Source organism: Brachyistius frenatus, unplaced genomic scaffold (genome assembly GCF_029030835.1).
Source record: "Brachyistius frenatus isolate BFR_SWC_R1_liver_20210118 unplaced genomic scaffold, ASM2903083v1 Contig_52, whole genome shotgun sequence".
Classification (NCBI taxonomy): Eukaryota; Metazoa; Chordata; class Actinopteri; family Embiotocidae; genus Brachyistius; species Brachyistius frenatus.
In genome coordinates, this window is record NW_027210651.1 from 2,367,896 (window position 1) to 2,389,396 (window position 21,501).

The window sequence follows — 21,501 nt, forward strand, 5'->3', positions numbered from 1 at the left end:
GATTTCCTTTTCATCAGTGGTCCGTAAACGCCTCATAACTCTCAGCGGCAACGTCAGCATCCAGTGACCAATGAGCAGCCGAGACGAAGCCTCAGTGGGTGACGTGTACAGGAAACATAAACGGATTTCAGAAATGTCTCAATGAACGGATTTATATGGCTTTATTTTTCCTCCAAAAGCCCGTTTTTACCGGTCAAAGCGATGCAAACGTGGAGTCTCGTTTCAATTTGCGTTTTACTCGGCGTTGTTGTGAGATGGGGAGTCTCGTTGAATTCATATTCAGGTAGGAAGTGTGTTAACATGCTCCACCGACGGTCCTCAGCGCGGCTGGTTTCAGGGCAGCTCGTTTTGCTTTTCCACAAACAGACAAACTTTCTATGAACAGAAAGTTGTTTTACACGTGACAGAGCGCCACTTTCAGTCTTCAGTATCCACTCACGGGCTTGGGAAGTTGTTGTTGTTGTTGTTGTTGTGTATTTAGCTTCTTGCTGTCATTCATTCATGCAGCTGGCTGCACGATTCGTGAGTCTGACAGTTGAATGATTTCCTTCCAGGGGCGGGGAAGCATCCCATGTTTGGCGACTATGAGGCCCAGAGGCACTGGCAAGAAGTGACCTACAACCTCCCTCTTCAGGAATGGTCAGTCTGGCTCGATTCTGGTGCTATATTTTATACAATACGAGCCAGTTTATATATATATATATAAACTGGCTCGTATTGTAGATCTCTGAAAATGTTTGTGATTGGAGGGGGGCTCAAAACACACACTGCTAGTATGTCGTTGTTCTGAAGTTAACCACTGTAAATACCACTTCTTAAAAAAAATAAAAAAAAAAAAAAAATCGAAATACCACCATAGGCAAAATCAACATCTGACACTGTAATAATTCTTATTTGTATAACCGTGTTTCTATGAAACTGTGCAAACCACAACGTCTCCCTCTTACCTGTGGCTGCACCCATCTTAATGAGAATTTGTCTTCCACCGTTTCAAAATACACGTACGTAAACGTTTGTGCTCCTTCAGGTACTTTGACACCGCTGACAATGACTTGAACTACTGGGGTCTCGACTACCCTCCTCTCACTGCCTACCACAGCTGGATCTGTGCCTACATGTAAGTCACCTTGATCATTAGAGACAATATTTTACACGGAAAATGAATGTTCATTTCGGAGAGAATCAGAGGAACCAGGAGAGTTTTCATGTTGTCGTGTCTAATGTTGGTATGGCATAACTAGGTAGTCTATAGAGTTACGTAATCTGCGTCCTGGGCATTTTCTAATCTATTTCAGCAGTTTAGAACAGTAATAATTACACACAAAAATAAAAATGTAAATCACATCTGTTTTCCTGCAGAGCCAAGATAATAAATCCTGAATGGGTGGAGCTCCATCAGTCCAGAGGTTATGAAAGTCCGGCGCACAAGTTATTCATGAGATCTACAGGTACATTAACTGTGAGACAAGAAAGTGAAAAACATCCACCATCCATAGCTTCAACTTTAAAACAACAATCATTAACTTACAGTAATGATGCATTATACCATTTTTCATTAAAAGTAGTTGTAGCTACTGTAATCATTCATTGTTGTTATTATTATTAAATACATCCACCATGCCATGTTAACATTTGTATTTAGATTATGGATTAGACGTCATATAATATGTTTCTTCTTTCCGTTTCAGTCTTGGTGTCAGATGTGCTGATTTACATCCCTGCTGTGGTTTTATACTGTTTTTACCTGACTGAAGGATCCTCAAAGAAAAAGGTTAGAGACATCCTGACTACGACGTCTAACAGTTTTCAACTACAGACTCGGATCAGCTGTTTTTCTCTCGCCTTTATTTAAACAGATTACAGCACCGGTCCTCCAATCTGGGGGATTATGGAGTCATTATTCCAATACAATTATGATAATATGATATAATTACATCTCTATGGGTCTTCATACATTTACAGTACAGTTAATTTGGAGGGATAATTTCTGATAATTTGAGGGTATCAAACAGTTAAACAGTATCAGTAGTTAGAAAAGACCTGCAGCAGATTTGGTCTTTTAGGGGAAGACCTAGAACAGGTTATCCCAGCATGCATTGCCTTCTGTACTTACCTATTCACATTTTTCTTTTATATAACAAATGCAAATGTTCATGAGGTGTCAAAACATTTTGCGTGTTTCTATAAACGATAACTAGTCGACTTTAATAGATTCTTGTTTTACACAGATGTAATTAATAACATTAACGATGGCTTTATTCCCTGTAAATGGTCCGGTCTCAGGGTTTGACGCTGTAAATACTGGCTCATGTTTAATGTTGGATGTTCCATCTGTGATTAATTCAAATCTCTGCTTTGACAAAAGTTTTCCTTCCCCCCCCCCCAGGTCTCCACTGTGCTCTGCTTTCTCCTCTACCCAGGATTAATTCTCATCGACTACGGCCACTTCCAGTATCCTTTATGTAACGGTGCATTTCTAAGATTTGTTTTATTTCAATATAATTTTTGTTCTTGACTTTAGTATTTGCAAATACTGACCTATAAAGTTGCAACTTGGCTTCCAGCAGCCAATTTTAAAATAGTATATCAATGAGTATATTAAGTACGTATTTTTTTCCCACAGCCTCTCCAGCAACTTCTGATTTAATTAATTATTGAAGTGGAAAATTCAAGTGCTGGTATTTTCCTCAGTTGTGTAACACCAAATGTAAATTATCCTCTAAACAGCATCCATGAAAGAAAAATGTGAAAACAGCTTCTTCATAGTTCCCGAAAAACTAATATTTGCACATCTGGCCCCACAGCAACATCACATAAGACTGTTTACTGATATTTCTGAACATGATGTGCTGTTGTCATTAATGAAAATGCCCATTTATTAATTTATTATTCAGATTGTATCTGTAGACTGAGGCTCTGAACTGAGCTGACCCTGGATCAGCTATTGTTTTCCAGATTGCTTGTACTTTATCAGCAAAAATAAGATATTTTCCAAAACACAAACCTGACCCTCCTCTTCCAGTATGAACCTTAACAGCACCAGGTACAATGGAGTGAGCCTGGGTTTTGCCCTGTGGGGGGTTCTGGCTCTGGGTCTGGGCTGGGATGCTTTCGGCTCCCTGGCTTTCTGCCTGGCTCTCAACTACAAACAGATGGAGCTGTACCACGCTTTGCCCTTTTTCTGTTACCTGCTGGGAAAGTGTATCAAAGTGGGCCTGATGGGGCGAGGGTGAGCTTAAGTATTTTTGCGTTATTGTCGTTTTTTTTATTTTTTTATGTCTCTCTCTCTCTACCAAGAGGATGATTGTTCTCCCCTCAGGATGAATGGTTTGTAATTTTGGTTATTTTTTATTTAGTACCATAATCAACAAGTTTTATATTTGTTCTGTCTGGTTTATGTCTGAATATCTGCAAAACTAAGAACATTCCCATCAGTCTCAGCTCTACTCTGTGTTTAGTGTTAATTAGAAAACGGTAATATGTAAATATGCTGAACTAAGATTGGGGAAATGATAAACGTTGAACTTAAAAAAACATGAGCCAGGATGTTTTTTTTCATGATACTTTACACTATTCTATATTCTGTCACAGACTCAGAACTAAAACATTTCCCGCAGTGTGCCTATAATCATAGGAAATGATTGGAAGTACAGTGAACCCTCGTTTTTCGCGGGGGTTACGTTCCAAATAGAAACCGTGATAGGCGAAATCCGTGAAGTAGTAACCTTTATTTTACAATTGAAATAGATAGAACTGGACATTAAATATATCTACGTTACATATAGTCGTAATGTGATTTCAATGCACGATGCAAATCCGTGAAGCAGCGAGACCGTGAAAGGTGAACCGCGTTATAGCGAGGGTTCACTGTAGTAGTTTTTTTTCCCCCCTCTGCATGCTATTTTTGACAATTCCAGCAATTTGACTGAAAAACTACAAACAAAACAAAAAAAACAAAAAAAAATCACATAAATCTGCAAACTGCATTGCAATTTTTGAGAAAAGCTGCTGTAAAATCCATACAAGTTTTAATGCAACAATCACTAAAAAAAAGCTCTGACATCCCAGAGCGACCGATAGGATATCTTATATGGATGTCTGTTAGAATCCAACAGTACATTTGTTGGTCATATTGTTCTGCCACTGTACATAGAGGTGTGAACTGACTGCCCACGCTAGATATGTAATGTCAGCGCATAAGAGAGCAGTGTCCTCAGGAGAGTCCCAGAATGACTGAGGTAATCAGATTGGATGCTGTTACCAGTGTGTCCAGTGTCTGTTTATCTAGTAACAATGTACCAAGGGCATTTAGTAGCAAATGGAGAGCTGGATTAGAAAGCCCGGAGGGGGGGGGGGAGATATGTCCAGATGACACTCTCGCCATGCCCAAACTCCTCAGCTATGCCCGTGTGTGCAACTTAACCAGCAGCTTCACAGTTACAGCTGACAAGATAGCCTGACCTAACTGAAGACTTTCAGCTGATGCATGGCTTTCACTGCATTCCTCAGCACTAGGGTCAAACCCCAAATTTAGGACTTGCAGACAGTATGCACTAATTGTTTGAGGAATCTCCAGTAGAAATACTGAATACTCACTATTTTTTACAAATTATTATGACAGTAAGCGGCTTATTTTTTTCATTATTTATGGTTTAGCTCTACCTCCCACCCTTAGAGATGATTCTTGTCTCTCTGTGTGACCCTCTTCATGTAGGCTTTTCTTGCTGGTGAGAATTGCTGCGACAGTGTTGGTGACTTTTGCCCTCTGCTGGTTGCCCTTCCTGTCTGACCCCAGCCAGGCTCTGCAGGTGATCAGGAGGATCTTTCCCGTGGCTCGTGGTCTGTTTGAGGTACGCTACACTTTCCTCAATCAAAACCTCGCCTCAAAAACCCACATCTGAGAAGCTTAATCTTCCTGTGGGACCGACTCTTTTCAAGGAAACATTTGTGCTCTCATCATGCGGGCATCTGAGAATAGAAGAAAACGCCTCCTGACTTATTTTGTACATGAGCTAACCTATGTTAGGATCCATACAGGTCACATGTGATAAAGCCTTTCTTTCCTTTGAGGTGGTGCAGATGGTTTCTCTTCCCACTAACGGTTTGAACTCTTAAGAATGTGTATTCCTGGGAAATTTCTGAAAACTTCATCAATACATATAATAATTAGATATAATCCAATTTCAGATACCACCAGTGACATAAAATACATCATAAAAGGGATATGAACAAACAAAGTTGCTGTTATTTGTCTATTTACCCAAAAGCAAGCCGCTGTGCATGGTATCAATAACTTCATATCTTCTCTGCATTGGTTCGTGGCTGCTCTTTAAGGATAGAGGACTGTGGAACACTTCATGAGTAAATTTAGTAAACAGCTTGGCCTTAGAAGTCAGGTGTTTACTAATCCATCAAAGTTAATAAGTGTACAAAAATATGAGGCCAAAGAAGGTCAGAACACCGGAGCTGGTTATTTAGGTTTTTTTTATTTTGCCAAAGGGAGGATTAGTTTCACTTTTTGGGAGAGCAGGGGGACATCTTACAAAAATACCTTTTAAAGGAAAAGTACTCATTATACAGAATGGCCCAATTCAGAATGATGTTTATTTGTTTACTGATTCCCCAGGGATCAATTAAGTATTATTTAGTCTTAACCTATGCCAATGCACCCAAATTGACTTGTTTATTTATATTTTGTATTGATAATTGGATCGGAGAAGTAACTGAGACCTCAAGTAATCAAATAGATGTTGTGGAATACAAAAGTAGTAGTACAAGTACTTCATACTGAAGTTCAGTACTTACAGTAAATGTACTTAATTGTTTTCTGCAGCTGATATTTATCTTTCCCTCTCTTGGTTCACTCATTCAGTGTGTTGCAGTTTCCATTAGAGCCCGACTGATTTATTAATTGGCTGATTTAATCAACTGTTGGCAAGTCACATATCTATTGCCGTATATGCTGTCTGAAATGAAAACCTTTTTTTAGAGAACATGTTGAAGGGAAAGATACTTTGGGTATTTTAGAAATTGTTACATTTGTGTTATTTTTTTAAATTTATTTGTAACTAATACATTCCAAGCAAAGAGAATAGATGTATTTTCACCACTCTCTTATGTTTGCCATAAATATATTCTTTTTTGACAATGGGAGGAGGGTAACTGTTCAGACAAAATATTAATAACACTTATTTTATTAAGTAAAATTCAAGATTCAGCCCTCTCCTCAACCCAATAATTTCCATACAGACCTTGAGGACTTACAATCAGCACCTTCCAATAACATCATATTACTCAATATCGGATCCTTCAATCAATCAGCCTGTGATTAATGACTTCCTGTTTAAGTGTCAGTATGATATAGGTTAGTATCATTGTGAATTGAACACCCAAGGGAGGCACTATTTTAGAGAAACATGCTGTTTGACGTTTAAGGATTTTTTTGGTAGGATTTTGTTTTTCTTGTGCAGGATCTGTTTGGATTCTCTCTTTTCTAAGAAATAAAAGTTAATGGCTTTCTGTTGCCAGTGCTTCTATAAAAAGTCATACCCGAACCGTGTGGTACTCCTCGTTCCCTACACACTGTTCTGCACGCACAGCATGGTGAATGCCCTTCCAGCCTCCAGTGCTTAGCCAGTTGGAAACGGATACCCTGCAGGATCAAAGAAAACAGTGGAATAAAACAGTGAAAGGTCAGGAGATCAGTTTCACTCTATCTCTGGGAGGTGTTGGGGTTCAGGATGTACAGTAGAAGGATATAGATAAATCTCATTAATTTATGGCCGGCTTCTTTTCAGCACTTCATAGTACAGCCATGTTCTAGTCGTATGGACTGACGAGTGGGGCCAACGTTCCACTTACAGGCTCATTAGAATTCAACTGCTGCCTGCCGATCTTTGGAAAACAGACACGTTTGACTGTTTTATAAGAACACGCGCACATATTTGTAATCTGTGGTCGGTCAGCTATGGCGCAATCATTGGAATACGTTATTAATTAAAAAAGGAAAGTGATGATAGTGAACAAGAGTGCTGAAAACACTTCCGCCGTCGCAGTGTTGAAAGCTGTCATGGACGAAGCCTTGGTAAAGTTAACCGAGTGTGTTTCTGTGCCTGCGTGTGTGACCGACTGCTCAGCTTTGCAGCTCTCATTTCAGAAACCCTGTCACCCCCCTCTCTTGTCCCGGGTCCCCCAAGGTGGCACCCACCACAAGGTGTCATGGATGTGAGAAGTAATTGAAAATTCTACCAGGGGAGCGGATGGCAGTGCACGCCGTGGCAGTATTTGTTCAACGAAATGATTCAAACATAATACACAGGGTGTGAGAGACACTATACTCCCGTGTGACGACAGCTCGAGAGGCCGGAAGGGGGGAGGGAGGGGTGGATGGAGGGGTGAGTCGTCCTGAACTAATTGTGAAATTGTGCACGTAAGCAGACGCTTTGGACAAGGGGACAGGGGTGAGAGGGGCGTGGGGAGGGGAGGGGAAGAGGAGGGCTGGTGACTGGTGGTCCCGGCGGCTTCTGGGAGGGAGCAATTGTAAGTTTACCCACCGAGCTGCATTCTGCAGTCTCACGTTGCTGCCTGCTCACAAAAATGGCACCAAATGCTTCTCCCTGTGAAATTCCATGCTCGCTCATAGGTGAAGGAGCCGCGCCGCTCTTGGCCCCCTCTTTACATATGTCGTACGGACCCCTCCCCTCCCCCCCCATCCCGAGAGCCTCCCCACCCGCCCCCGCCCCCCGTCGTTCATGTGTTGCCTTCAGGCGGCGTCCAGGAACATTCCCGTAGTGGTTATTTGGAGCAGGGAAGCAGAGAGGGAAAAGAGAGGGATGGGGCCGAGATAACACAACACTGGACGACCCGGTGCTGCTGACTAGGCTGCCATTAAGATCCACACAGCTGTGCAGCGAGCAGCTGTAGCACAGAGGAGAGAGCGAGAGATAGAGACCAGGCCAGAAATAGATTTTCTAGATAGGGTCTCACTGAAAACATCCAGAGTGGAATCACAAAGCTGATCTACACATGCTGTCTCTGTTTGCGTGATATCATCAACTCCTGTGGCTTTGGCCTCAAGATCCCCTCACAACTGTTCGAGCACTCAAATCAACTGAATCATACACGACGGCCTCATCTAAACTCCGTTTTAAGCTGCTCATAGCTTTCAGCTCTTCTATCTTATAGATGTCATATGCATCTTTCATGACTCCTACAAAGCTTAAAAATGTGACTTCCCAGGTAATTACATAAACAATATAGAGGTGACACAAACTGTATTTTCATTAGAGCTATTAATTGCCCAGTTGCTGCTGATGAATGAATGTGGAATATTTTCATCACAAACATGATTAATTTCTGTGATTTTTCGTGAAAAAATAATACCAAACAAGCTCTGAATTTAAACTTCCCAAATTTGAGATTTTCCTGCTTTAGTTATTTCTTTTTACATATACTGTAACTGTTATATTTCGACTGTGATCATCAAATAATTTGAAAATGTCACTGGAGTCTGAGAATGATTTTTATTTTCACGTATCTTTGCATATTTTACAAGCAAAGCAAGTAAATAAGAAAATTACTGTTTGATTGTTCCATAATTACATAAATTAATGCAATTTAAGTAAGCGAGTATCTTGTTTTTTTTCTCAAAAGTCAAATAAATCTAATTATAGAAATGTTGAAGATGTTAACTCTCTGTTTTGTTCTGAGTCAGTTGAACCAGTGCTCTGTAGGTGGTCTGTGTCTGCTGGTTATGCAGAAGCTACTCTGGCTTGACATTTGACCTTGTGTCCCCAAGTTTACAAATAAGTCCCATACTTTTTATGACGGGAGAGGGAATTTATTTGGGAGTGTTACTTACAAATGTCCCTCTGGAATCTGGAAAGAGAGAAATTTTGTTGCCCATTTTCATAAGGGAAACCATTACTTACATCAGCTCATTTACTTACTGCCACTTACTCACTTTTTCTTCAAAACTAAATTTCTAGTTTCATTTTTTGAACGCAGGCATCGGCATCATTTCTCATTTAGCCAAATGGTGTGTGTGTGTGTGTGTGTGTGTGTGTGTGTGCGCTTGCAGGATAAGGTGGCCAACACATGGTGCAGCCTGAACACCCTGATAAAGATCAGATCCGTTCTGTCTGCTGACTCTCAGCTGTACCTCAGGTAATCCCTCTATCTGTTTTACAAATTTCACTCCATTCCCCTCCATCTTTCATTGATCCTTCTCAGTTTTACTGCGAGTCTACTTTTTTTTTTTTTTTCACTCCCTCCCTCCTGCCCGTTGTTTTCCCTCTTTTCATTTCCTGGAAAATCCGAGCTTTTTGTGGATAAAGACTGAAGGGCAGCGAGTGGAAACTAGACCATCCCTTAAGGAACCATCTTGTGAAGAACTTCTGAACATTAAGTAATTGTTGTTTGCAGTGACCAGACGATAAATTGCCAGAGGAATACTTAAAAAGGGCATTGTGGATCATGTGCTTTTATTGGATGATGGAATATTATAAATTGGACAGGGAGACAAATTTCAGATTCTCCATCCCAAAACCGAGGGCCGAAGCAGTCACGGTTATACAAACTTGATGCAACAGTTGTGTCATGGTGGAGCCTGCTTAAATAACCCAGCTCGCTAAATATAGGAGTCCGATGTTCGCAGCGTGGACACGTTTCTGCCAGACTGCTAAGTCCAGGGATCAACTCGGACTTCTTTTACTGTAGTGAATTTCAAACAAATGAAAAACACTCTTGTCTTTTTGGCACAGGGAGCGGATTGCTAAATGCCCTGGTGTGGGTGTACTGTGTACATAAAATGAATCAGCTGTGAAAAGTGATCCATGTCCTTCCGGACCGCAAAACCCTGCCCTACACATAATACACGCATAGCACACTCTTTCGTGCACACTAAATACCCACTTATTGGCCCTTCGTTACTACCGTCCATCTTTCTGTCTCTTTAACCCGCTGCCTCTATCTGTGCGTACTCACTTCTCTCCGTCACCTTTGTATTACAAACACATTGTTGCCCTCACACCTCGAACTAACTCTCCGGCCGACCTCTCATTACATTCATACACATTCACTCTGACACGTAGTCAGCCTCTTCCGGTAACTCTACCCCCACAACAGGTGACAATTGAGGGGTTAAACTAATGCCTGGTAACCATTATTTGGTCAGTTCCTACACAGCAGACATATCGGTTGCAGAGCAGTAAGTGTCTTAAAAAAAAAATAATGACATACAGTTGAATCCTGATTTGATGCACTGCTTGTCTGCACTTGTTATCAAAATCAGATCGTGTGCCACTGACTGAAAACAAAGCTTGCTTTTTTTGTGCTTTATTTTGGAAAAGTGGTTGACTACTTTGTTCATTGTAAGTTTTTTTCCATTCAGTCATGTCAACACTGTAGAAAAGATTGACAGATTGAGGTTTTTAGTTTTTTTTAGTTTTGTTTTTTTATATCCTGCAGTAACTTCATCTCCCATGTTTATTTTGTTTTTCAGTTTAGTCCTCACTGTCCTGGCAGTTCTACCTTCCTCTATCAGACTGCTGACAAAGCCCACTTTCTGGCACTTCAAACTGGCTCTGGTGAGTGTTTTTGTCATCCTACCGATGTCAGACTAGTGAGCCAAATGTACAGACACTCCTGTTACAGAGAGACGAGGCCTGTTTTTCAACCAGTGACAAGCCAGCTAAAATATATTGAAAAACTTTAAGTTTTATTGAGAAAATATTGTCAGCCAATTTCAACGTGAACATGCATGATACCTCTGTGTAAAAAAAAAAAAAAAAAAAAGTATGCTAGTTTTACTAACGCTGTATTCTCACTGTCACATTTAGGTCAATTCCTCTCTGGCATTTTTCCTCTTCTCCTATCAAGTCCATGAGAAGTCCATCCTGTTGGCCGCCTTGTAAGTACAGAGAAGAAAGTTGGAACTTCTTAAGGTTTGTTTCACTGGGTGACAAATGTAAATGGTACTTTCTGTCTTGTAGTGATATCTAAAATATTCATGAGTATAGATTTAATTCCGAGTCTCAAAGAAGCCATTCACCTTGTCTGCACCACAAATCTCAGCCTTCGTCTTGCAGATTATTCATGATTTGAATACATGTGCGCTTTGTAAAAAGTGACGTCATCCTGCTGCTGCACTTGCAGAGCTGCAGAGCAATAGTCCTGTTTAAGCGTGGTCTTGCTAATGGAGAGGTTCTTCACCTCTGTCATCACTCTCACAAACCTAGCTTCCACTGCTGTGATGCGTGCTGGGGTTGGTCAGAGTCGGGTCCTATCCAGGATAAATGCAGGACTCTCACACGTGCGCACGGCAGCGTGCATGTGCGTGGTTCATTATCGCTTACGTATGAAGCTGTAGGTAGAGAGTGAAGCCTGGGATTTGGTTCCTAGATCTGGGCTCATCTATTAATCTAGATTAGGGTAGATTGTTGCTTTATTAACTATTGAGTTATATCTCCCACCTGTCCCCCCGAATCAATCAGTAATGCATGTCCAGGGATTAGGAAAGAATGGCAGGCGGCAGCCCGGGGTGTTGTTTGCGCAGGATCAATTATTGGGCTGTAACAGGATCGCCAAAGAGCACTGACTGTAATTATGGGCTCAGGGACCGATGGAAAGTGCCCCCCTCGGAGCACAGTCTACAACTAGCACCGGCGCAGGCAACCAGGTTCAATTAACAATAGGCTTATACACAGATGCACACATACAGTGTGAGGCATGCAGTCGTAAATCTATCACTGGAACTTCCTGGCAAAACATCTGCAGGTATTATTATTGAAACTGATAACTGAATTGAAGCTGTAAATTCGATTTTTGACAGATATGCCCCGATAGTTTTAAAGTATCACACATGCCAGAGTTGTCACAGTAAAAGTCACATACTAATAGAAAATGGTGCGGTCGAACAAGCGCCGACTCCCTTGTGAGCGTCGGTCTGTAATCGATTCATGTGGATGTCTCATTGGATCGATAGCTTTAATATTTTACACGCATAATATCACTTCACGTCCAGCTCTGCCCCGACATGGCTTCAGCTCTCATCTTGATGTAAAATAAGGCTTAATGTTGGTATGAATACCTAAATTTGTTCTTTCCTAGGCCGGTCTGCCTCCTGCTGAACGACCTCCCTCTGGTTGTCATTTGGTTCCTGCAGGTCTCGACGTTCAGGTAAGAAGTAAAAGACCGTCGGTTCCAAACAGTGAACCGCTAACTAAATCCAAAAATTGGATGAATAGAAGCTGGATAACTGTTTTCAAACAAACAACAAATTTTGTGTATTTGTGGGATCCGGGAACAATGAAAGCACAATGTCAGCCTTGTCAGTCGTTATAAGGCATTGATGGTGGTGATGTTTTTAAGACTTATTTTTTTAGGTCAAATCAAACTCGGCACGATCATTCAGACAAGGTCAATAAAAGCAGAAGTAGCCTGACATTTTGAAGTTGGAGCAAAAGGCTTTTTAACTGTTGGATGAAGAATTTACACATTTCTGCCCTTACAGCTGCAGAGTTAAATTCATGAACAGTAAAACACATCATTTGTCATTTTAGTACAAGGAGAGGTTTTGCCACTGCTGCCTGGTTACTATGGTAGCTCATGTTTGAAGAATTAACAACACATGGCTTTATAACTGACATTACAGTCAGTTTGCTCACTTTATTACTTTTTTCTGATGGCCAAAGACTCCAATGAAAATCAAGTTTTTAACCTTGTTAACATGCAGTATTTTTTATATAGTGGAAGACGCGAGTAAAATGAGCAGTCAACACCTCGGCTGAGTGGAGTGGTGTACCAATGACACTCAAAAACTAAAGAACTAATCCCCTCACCTTGAAGGGTGAGGCTTTCCATATCAAAATGAGCGGTGGAGGGTTGGGTGGAGATAGAAGTGAGGGCTACTTGCACAATTCACAGATCCACAAGCACAGAATGACAGCAAAGCTGTAGAGTTACATCTGATATATGACAAATAGATGAGCACAAATACATTTTTTTTGTAGGGGTTTAACAAATCACAGGAGAGGAACTTTGTGGGACGTACTGGTGGCTAAACTGGCACATTGTCCGGCCCTTTGTCACATGTTGTCTCTTTATTTCTCCTAGTGTTCTCCGTCTCTCGCAATTGTCAACAATCGAATGAGAAACACCATAGAAATAATCCTCAAACGCTAAATGATGTGGGTTGAGCTGCGCACCATGAATGGAAAAGACAAGTAGTGCTGCAAATGCTCCATCTAACTTTCACCAGCTGTTGTTAAATTCTTCCGGCAGCACTAATTGTTGTGCGTGTGGTTTAGTATAAGGATATCTGGGGATTACACTGCATACTCCGCATGCCTGCTGTCTAAGTGTGTTGTGCAGGGACAGGAGGTCATTCTGTCGCTTGCTTCCCAGTACAGTCCGACTCGGACGTTCACATAATCTGCATCGTCTACAGACTCTGTCATTAACAAAAAAACAAACAAAAAATACATCTTTTGTTTGCATAATTGGCTGAATGAATGCTCAATTGCGGCCATTTTATTCGCGGACTGAATGCAGTCAGTCTGCTAAAATTGAGGAAGTATGTATTTCTGAAATGTTAAACATTTATCTACTGAATGGGACTTGTTTGTCGGAGTACAAACCTAAATAAGTGGTATGTTGTGAGTGGATGGGTTTTTATGAGCTGGGGTGATGTGCCATTTACTATGAGTCAACTGTTGTTCTTGCCTATGCCCCTCTGCTAAACTAAGATAAGCTGTGCATGAGCCATCTTTTCCCGAGGGACAGACTGCTTGTTCAGGCCTGCAGGGGAAGAGCTCTGTGGTTTGCTGTCGCCCTGCTCTCAACAAACATGGCACCCAACTTAATGACGTGCTGCTGGACATTCGTGAAAATGCGCGTGCTGTCCAGCGGCCGCGGAATAGAATGGATTTCTTTACGATGAATGTCCTTGATATTCAAAATTGTACTGTTATTATTGCAGCAGTGTGTCAACCCCTCCCCTCCGCACAGTATATGTAAAAAGTGAAAAGACAGAAGTGCAAGAAGACATTTCGCAAAAACACCTTGAATTGTAAACTGTAAATGCACCCTTGTTTGTGTCCTTGTCCCTCTGTGCAGCATGCTGCCTCTGTTTCTGAAGGACGGCCTGCTGGCGCCCTACGTTGTGACCTCCGTGGCCTTCCTCGTCTTCAGCACCTATCTCCTGTCTGCACTGGATCACTGTTCAGAGGACGAGCTGAAACTCGGAGCCTACAACAAGCTGTTTTTCTGCCTACCCAAAATGGACCTGGCCTGGATAGTGAGATGGAAGGTCAGTGTGTATCTATAAACTGCACTTCCCAGTACTGCACCGATTCAGTGATTTGAGTTCAAACAGAAATCCATGCGTCAGTATTAAAACCGTTCAATTTGGTTGTAAAAGAAATTTGACACATTTTGGCCTCATACTCTTTCAAAGGTATTTTGACTCCATAAGTAACACTTATAAGTATGCAATTATGACCTGTTATTTACAATACAGTCATTGACATATAGCCATTATATACAAACTTATTAGTAACATAGATGTCTAAAAAAAAACTAAAAAAAAACGTAGAATTTGCAGCCATGCGACCGTTTGTTAGCCGGATGGAAAGCACATTAATGAACTTCTGTGTTCCCAGCAGTGCTGAATGTTACATTTACTCTAATACGGCACTCAAGTCCTCTTTCGAGTACTTCCATTGTATGATACTTTATACTTCTCCTACACGACATATATTACACAGTATTGAGCAGTTCTCTATAGTTCTCAGCATCTCCGATTGTTATAGATTAAACTAAATAACAATATGAAGGACTAACATTACGCGAATTTTAGTGCAAATGTGATTTCCTGGTTTATATCAGTTAGGTCGATCAGCAGAGGTGGTGGGTGGGTGTGGTGGAGTCTCAGTAATTAGGTGGAGGTAAATACCAACAGTGTGGTTACAGTTCCAATTAGTTTCTAATAAATGTTGGTAAGGGTCAAACAGCAGTTACAACACTGTACATAAACAGTAGATAAAAATACTTTAAAACCCACACGGGTTACTTAAAACTTGAACAACGGTGTCGTGTTTTTTGAGTGAAGCGCACGCTTAGTGACTAACAGTAAACCAAGCAAAGAAGCTGCTGCTTCACTGCGTTCAGTTCGTGTCTGCTCCCGTTCACGGAGGGAGGAGGATGTACAGCTGATGTGTTTGTAAAAAAAAAAGAAGAAGAAGGGTGCTGACTTCAGGATCCCAGGTGGCCTGCATTTTGAAAGTGGGACTAGACCTAAATTGCAAACGTGTGAGAAGATATACCCAACTGTATAAATAAATATCATGTGCTGCCGTAAGCTGCGTAAGCTGTCCGGGGATGAACGCCGCCGCCGGCCAAAGAATTATTCATCACTTATTTAAGTTTCCACAGCGTCTGAAGTGGCTTCACCGCCAGCCCCTCAGCGACAGGGGCACCGGTAGGGTGTCAGAGATTAAGAGAAGGTGTCTTTTTATAGCGCGTGTCATTAACACAGGTTTGCCTCGATATATTTATTTACACAAGCAGCATAAATAGCGAGCCCCGATGATAGCTATAAGGTTTCATGGGTTTTGGGTGGCAGGGCGGGTGTGGGCATGAGGTGTTTCCTCCATCTCACTCCCAGACTTATCTCTGGGTCATAAAGCCCAGACAGACACATGAACGATCTTACTCTTACATTCGCATCTGTTTATGGCTCCATAAAAACTAGTTGTGCAGGTCAAAACATTAAAGTCGGTTGTAATATGTTATTACAAAGCCTCAGTCTTTCCTTGAAAGCACCTTTGATGACCAATATGATGCCTGCCATTCAGTGACAGATATTCAATGTTATTTGGGAGCTATTTTAAATTAAAATCATCCATTAGTTTGATATTATGGTTTCCGGTAAAATTATGGGAAAAGCCAACCCTTTGTTCGTAGCTTTAGTCGCCCAGACTTTCCACTGTTTTGATAGGAGATACAAACCACAAATTTAATCATCATTAAAACTGTTTTGGCAAAGATTTGCCTACATAATGAACTATGATTAGCCTCTTTGTTAAGAGCAGTGAGCAGCACTTTGAAGCAGAATACCGTGACATCCAGCTGTAAAGGCCTCTTTACATTATTACCACCAAAAACCAAATAGGTCCTTCACAGATGAGTCAAAGACCTTTGTTACAAAATAATATTCATCCAGGGCGAACTTATTATCTTTTCCAAAGGTTTCAATCACATGTTAGAGTTTGCTGTGTTATTGTGGCGATCTTTCCCCCGCCTATGACCACATGTCATGATGTGACTTAAGTTACAACTGAGCAATCTGCATCTGCTCGTGAAGAATGACGATGCAGCTGAAAGCTTTGGCTCGTAAAATGAATTTGAGTTGGGATCATTTTTAAGGCTAATGTGAGATTAAATCGTCCTTCTTTCTTTTTTTTTGTAGCTCTAAAGTAGCACCTGATCATGACTATTTCACCTTACCCTGAGCCTTTATGTCTCTTATTGTGAACTCAGCATTTTAAATGATCTTGTCTCTATCTGTTACAGTTCTACATCAGCATTGCAGTGATGGCTGGTCTGAGCATCGCGAGTGTAGTTCTGGTCCCTCCACCACATCTACCGGACTTGTTTCCCGTCTTGGTGTCTTCGACTGCTTTTCTGCACTTCTTGGGAACATTTTTGTATTTTAACATTGTTCAGTTCAGCGGGCCACCCAGCAGAAAGAGTCAGAAGAAGAACAACTAAATCGCGCCAAAGGTGGAGTTTTTCTTCTCTCCAAAAACATTCCATGTTACACTCTGGGATATATCTGCTCTTAATGTTAAAGAGGCCTGTCACCGGTGCCACTGTGTACCAACTATAAAACAGAACAAGTGATCATGGATATCTTGTTAGTTAGAAAAGTACTGTACAGAAATATGCCAATTCAAAGAAGGTGTGACATCAAATGAAAGGAAAACTATTTCCTAACGAGACTATTTTTCCAGTCTGGAACAGCAATTCCAAGATGAAACTTCTGCGTTGTCTCGGTGTAGCTTGACTAATCATGACTTGAGCCGTGTGAAAGCTACCATCTTTTCTTAAACTGTATTTTCTTGGACCATTGATGCTTCACTTAAAGTAGCCTGCTGCTTTGTGCCTGTATGCTCTCGTTACAGAAGGTGGCCACAATATTAGGAACATCCGTTGCAATGTTCAGTTATTGTTGGGACCATTGAGGGGTTAAACGCACACCTAATGGACGGGACCCAGGTCCAGCAGTGCTGATCGTTATCTATTCATGTGAACTTTTTTTTTTTTTTTTTTTTTTTTTTTTACAGTTTTCTACTGTACATTTTCACCCATCATTAAAGTTATTTTGTACAAACTTCGTTTTTGTCCAAATAAATCAAATATCTCAATGACCCAAGGTGAACACCGGTTTTACTGCCAAGTCGTTAAATGATCTGATTCAAAGCAGCTTCATATAAACTGTCTACATTAACCAAGTAGTCTGCTAAATCACCCCTAAAGGTCTGGCAGAGACAGAGCCAATAATTGGACAGAAATTAAATCTTTCCAAGCTTTTACTCAACATCATTAAAAATTCATTACAGGTCCTTGATACTACAAATGTCCTGCACAAAAGACCTGTACATTTAAAACAAAAGCAGTGACGAGAGAGGCCTTAAAAAGAGATGATGGACGGTGACATATCCGAACATAATGCTATAAAGTTGAAATACCACAAAAAAAAAGGTACAAGCAATTTCTTTCTCCAATCTCTCTGCGAGTTAATGACAGGCATAAAAAAATCCATTACAACTATAAATGTTATCAGGTCAGCGAAGGTTGCCTGTGCATCTGAGGCTCTGGGCTGGCGGCCAATAATGGGCTGCAGGGACAAATAGGAGCCCAAGATCTGAGTTAACTGTTACTGCGATGGGACTTGAACACAAGGGGCCAATTAGAGGCTGCGTGAAAGGCGTTGGCTTGCCCTTCGATTACACGTGTTTATTTAACGTCATGACCGTTCATTTGGACTGATTTTCGCTCCTGAAACGGGATCCAGTAATAAAATGCAGGTAAACACGTCTGCAGAATAAAAACAATAACTCCTGGTCTAATTTATTAGAACTAAATGGGGCTAAAAAAGATCAACTCATTGACAACTGCGTCAGCTGATGATGAAGGTGGATTAAAAAAAAAAACGCAGATCTGACACTTAATGGAATTTTTGGTGGGATTGTTTTGTCAACATAAAATATATTAACAACTGTTCTGATAATCAGTTTGATTGTTTATGTCAATCATTGAGCAAATATCTTAAAAATTTTGAGCTTCTTAAATTTGATAATATTCTGCCCTTTGTGATTTATATTATTGTAATATCATTATTTTAGGGTTTTTGTCTGTTGTAGGGACAAAACAGGTAAAGAAAATTGTGAAATCTCCATATTATCAAAACATTTGAGAATCTGTGTTAGACACGGTTTAAAAAAATAGATATATAAAAAACCTAAATGTATTTACAGTATAAAACCAGACAAAGAAGACACTGCATTATGTGACATCGTATTCCCAGTCACAGACGGTAATCATGAAATATAATACTCACTGCAGCAACAGACTGTCTTGTGTGGCTGTGTTTACACTGCTCTGTTGCAACTGCTTTGAGTCATATTAGGTTTGCTGTTGTAAAGTCATGTACAAATATCATATTCAACAATTTCAGTCTGCGATAGACTAATAAATTCATGTGCTCCCAGCGTTTAAAAGACGTCAAATAACTACAGAACAGCGAGAATTTTTCAATTTCAAGACACAGTAAAAAAAAAATCAGGCCTCTGTCACCACCTAGCCGCTGAACAACTCTCCAGGATGCTCTGTACCTTGTTACCATGGCTTTGACTTTTGGACTATTGACAGGCAAGTGACATGCAAGTAAATATTGTAACCTCAGAACTAAAGCTTTGCTATTGGGGAATTAAAAAATCTCCCTCAGGGTGTCTAAATTACAAACATATTATTACTGTGGTCAGAAGAGCTTTTAGATCCCGACCTTTCATGGGAACCACTGGTATGCTTAAGAGCATATTTGTGATGTGTAAGAGGTGGTAGGGGGGTCTTCAAAGCACCACGGATCCTTCTATCAATCTCCAAAGGGGCCTGTATCAAAACATTAGTTTTGTTTATGGGCGTGCTGGCTTTGTCCTTCACGTGGCCTCTAAGGGTGATAAAGTGACAGCTACACGATCCACCTTCGGCAGAAATAGGAAATGTTGCTGTGAACACCAGCTGTTGCTTAGGTCGACTCGGGCAGCGAGAGGCCTCGGCCTTCCCAGGCGCTGCCAAATAAAGAGACTACTGTGTTGTGCAAGACAGTTTGCCCCCCCCCCCCCCCTCCTCCCCGACACCATTTACTTTTCAAAGGTGTTAAACTGCGCAGGTGGAGAAGGATTGCATAGTTTTAGCCATAAAGGGGGATGAGGGTTGCCATCTGAAAGAACATTATTTGCACAGCGATGCAGCATTGTGGTTAATGTAGAATCAACATTTGTCAGCTGCCAGACAGAGGCTCGGGCGGAGAGACGTGGGTCTAACATGTCAGAGGATTCGCTCCCCACCGTTTCAGACACTTCTACCACAAGTGAATGACGGCTTCCGAGACGTCTCAGCCTCACAACTGACAGCGCAGATTCCATATTCATCTCCTGCCTTATCTCCGCGGGATCATACGCACAAGAGGCGAAGAGCAATTCCATTAGCTGTCAACAACCGAGATGCCTCGCCAACAAAAACCTGGGGAATATGGGAGAGAAAAAACATGATCGTAACCCCTCTGGCATCCAGTGATATTACACACACTGTCGTCACTGTCAAGATTCGATGTCCACGAAGAGGCGAGCTAACAGGAGGCAGATTTTGCATGAGCCAGTGCGATCTGTTAACAAACCAAGATGCACATGTAGCAGTGGGTTCTGACAATTTTTACACGTCTTCCAAAATTAAGAGCTGAAGTGGATTTCTGCACCTCAGCCCATAATTGACTTCAGAAGGTTGGAGGAGCTACGCCCATAAAGACATTTTGAAATCTGGAGTCAAACTTTTGCAGATCGGTGTTTAAAATAGAACGCTTACTTTTAGTTATTTGGGCTGCAATCGAGGCAACACAAGTGGCAACACAAATCTTCTCGAGGAATACATGATTGGAAGTTAAGTCACAAAAATCTAAGTGAAACTGCGACCCCTTGAGAATCCACCCTTTCATTATGCAAACTGGTGTTTGAACTTGTTTAATCCCATTCTGACCACATGTTTCCAGACGCTCTACAAGTGTTCCTGTTGGCTTTTTGCAAGAAATTCAACTTTTAAAATAAAAATAATTGATTCTCTTGATTAAAATTGATCAATGTTAAGTGACAAGTGTCTACATTTAGAAGACAGTTTTCTTCCTCAGATTTTTACAAAAAAGTAAAACACCTTAATAAACACACAGATATATCATCCTTTTTAGTCCTTTAAAGGGGTTACTAATTATATAGTTTGAAAAGTATATTGCTGCATTTTTATTTTTCTCATAAGAGATTTAAATTTTTTAACATTCATTATTGTGATCAAGTATAAAACCTGATTTAACACCAACAAAAAAAAACAAAGAGAGCATAACGTTCTTGTGCTAGGCAGATCTAAGCGGTAAAATGCATGATCAAACTGTGAGGAACATTTTCTGATTAAACAGGTCAATCCAATAGTCATATACAAAGAATTTGGTTATGAAAAAACACAGAACTGCTCGCCATAATAATATTTCAAAGAAACATTTTAGTATATTTTTTTGCTCCCCAAGATAAAAATGCATGGATATTTATTAAATCTGAAATCACATCTGAAAAGACTGCATACTCTGCAATCCAAGGTGTCGATCGAAGGCCACCGGCTTCAGCTGGACCAAAACAGTCTAATATACAACTCTCCCCTTTAATTGCGACCATGTGTTCAATCAGAAAGCATAAAACTCCCGGTGGGTAGGTGGCATCTGTCCACCAGCTCTCATACGATTGATGTGGCCGAATGTGGGATCCGTCCGGGCCAGCAGCTCACGACCTGCGACACGGCCCCATCACTTTTATCACATCTTAAGGAATCCTCTTTTTAATGCAGCCCATTACTGCTGCTGACATACAAATCTTCCCCAACGTGGCCCCGTCTATGACCTGATCAATTTTTACACTGCTGAGCCGTACCCTTTCCCCTCATTTTGTCATCTCAAAATTCATATTATATAGGATTTTCTTATGGGAAAAACTGCAATAAAAATACGTTACCACTCTGAAGATGCGCGCCAGTCAGTGCCCGACTGTTACTAAAACTCTTCGGAGAAAATACAAATTTGTTTCTGTAGTAAGCAGAACTGTTTAAATGTTATTTATTTTTATGTTCCTAAGAAAATATATTGTGAAGTGCAGCATTGATTTAGAACATAACCATGTCTCG

General features: G+C 40.8%; 1 protein-coding gene across 1 annotated transcript; it reads left to right on the forward strand.

Annotated features, from left to right (window-relative positions):
- The first annotated feature begins 114 nt into the window (after positions 1 to 114).
- alg6 (ALG6 alpha-1,3-glucosyltransferase) lies at positions 115 to 17,395 on the forward strand. Its single transcript, XM_069704779.1, has 14 exons — positions 115 to 283; positions 555 to 639; positions 1,028 to 1,117; positions 1,360 to 1,448; positions 1,689 to 1,771; positions 2,387 to 2,451; positions 3,044 to 3,229; positions 4,715 to 4,850; positions 9,080 to 9,165; positions 10,502 to 10,586; positions 10,839 to 10,909; positions 12,109 to 12,177; positions 14,116 to 14,308; positions 16,573 to 17,395. Exons 1-14 carry the CDS (start codon positions 142 to 144, stop codon positions 16,768 to 16,770), a joined length of 1,578 nt encoding a protein of 525 aa, XP_069560880.1. The 5' UTR covers positions 115 to 141; the 3' UTR covers positions 16,771 to 17,395.
- The last annotated feature ends 4,106 nt before the right edge of the window (positions 17,396 to 21,501 follow it).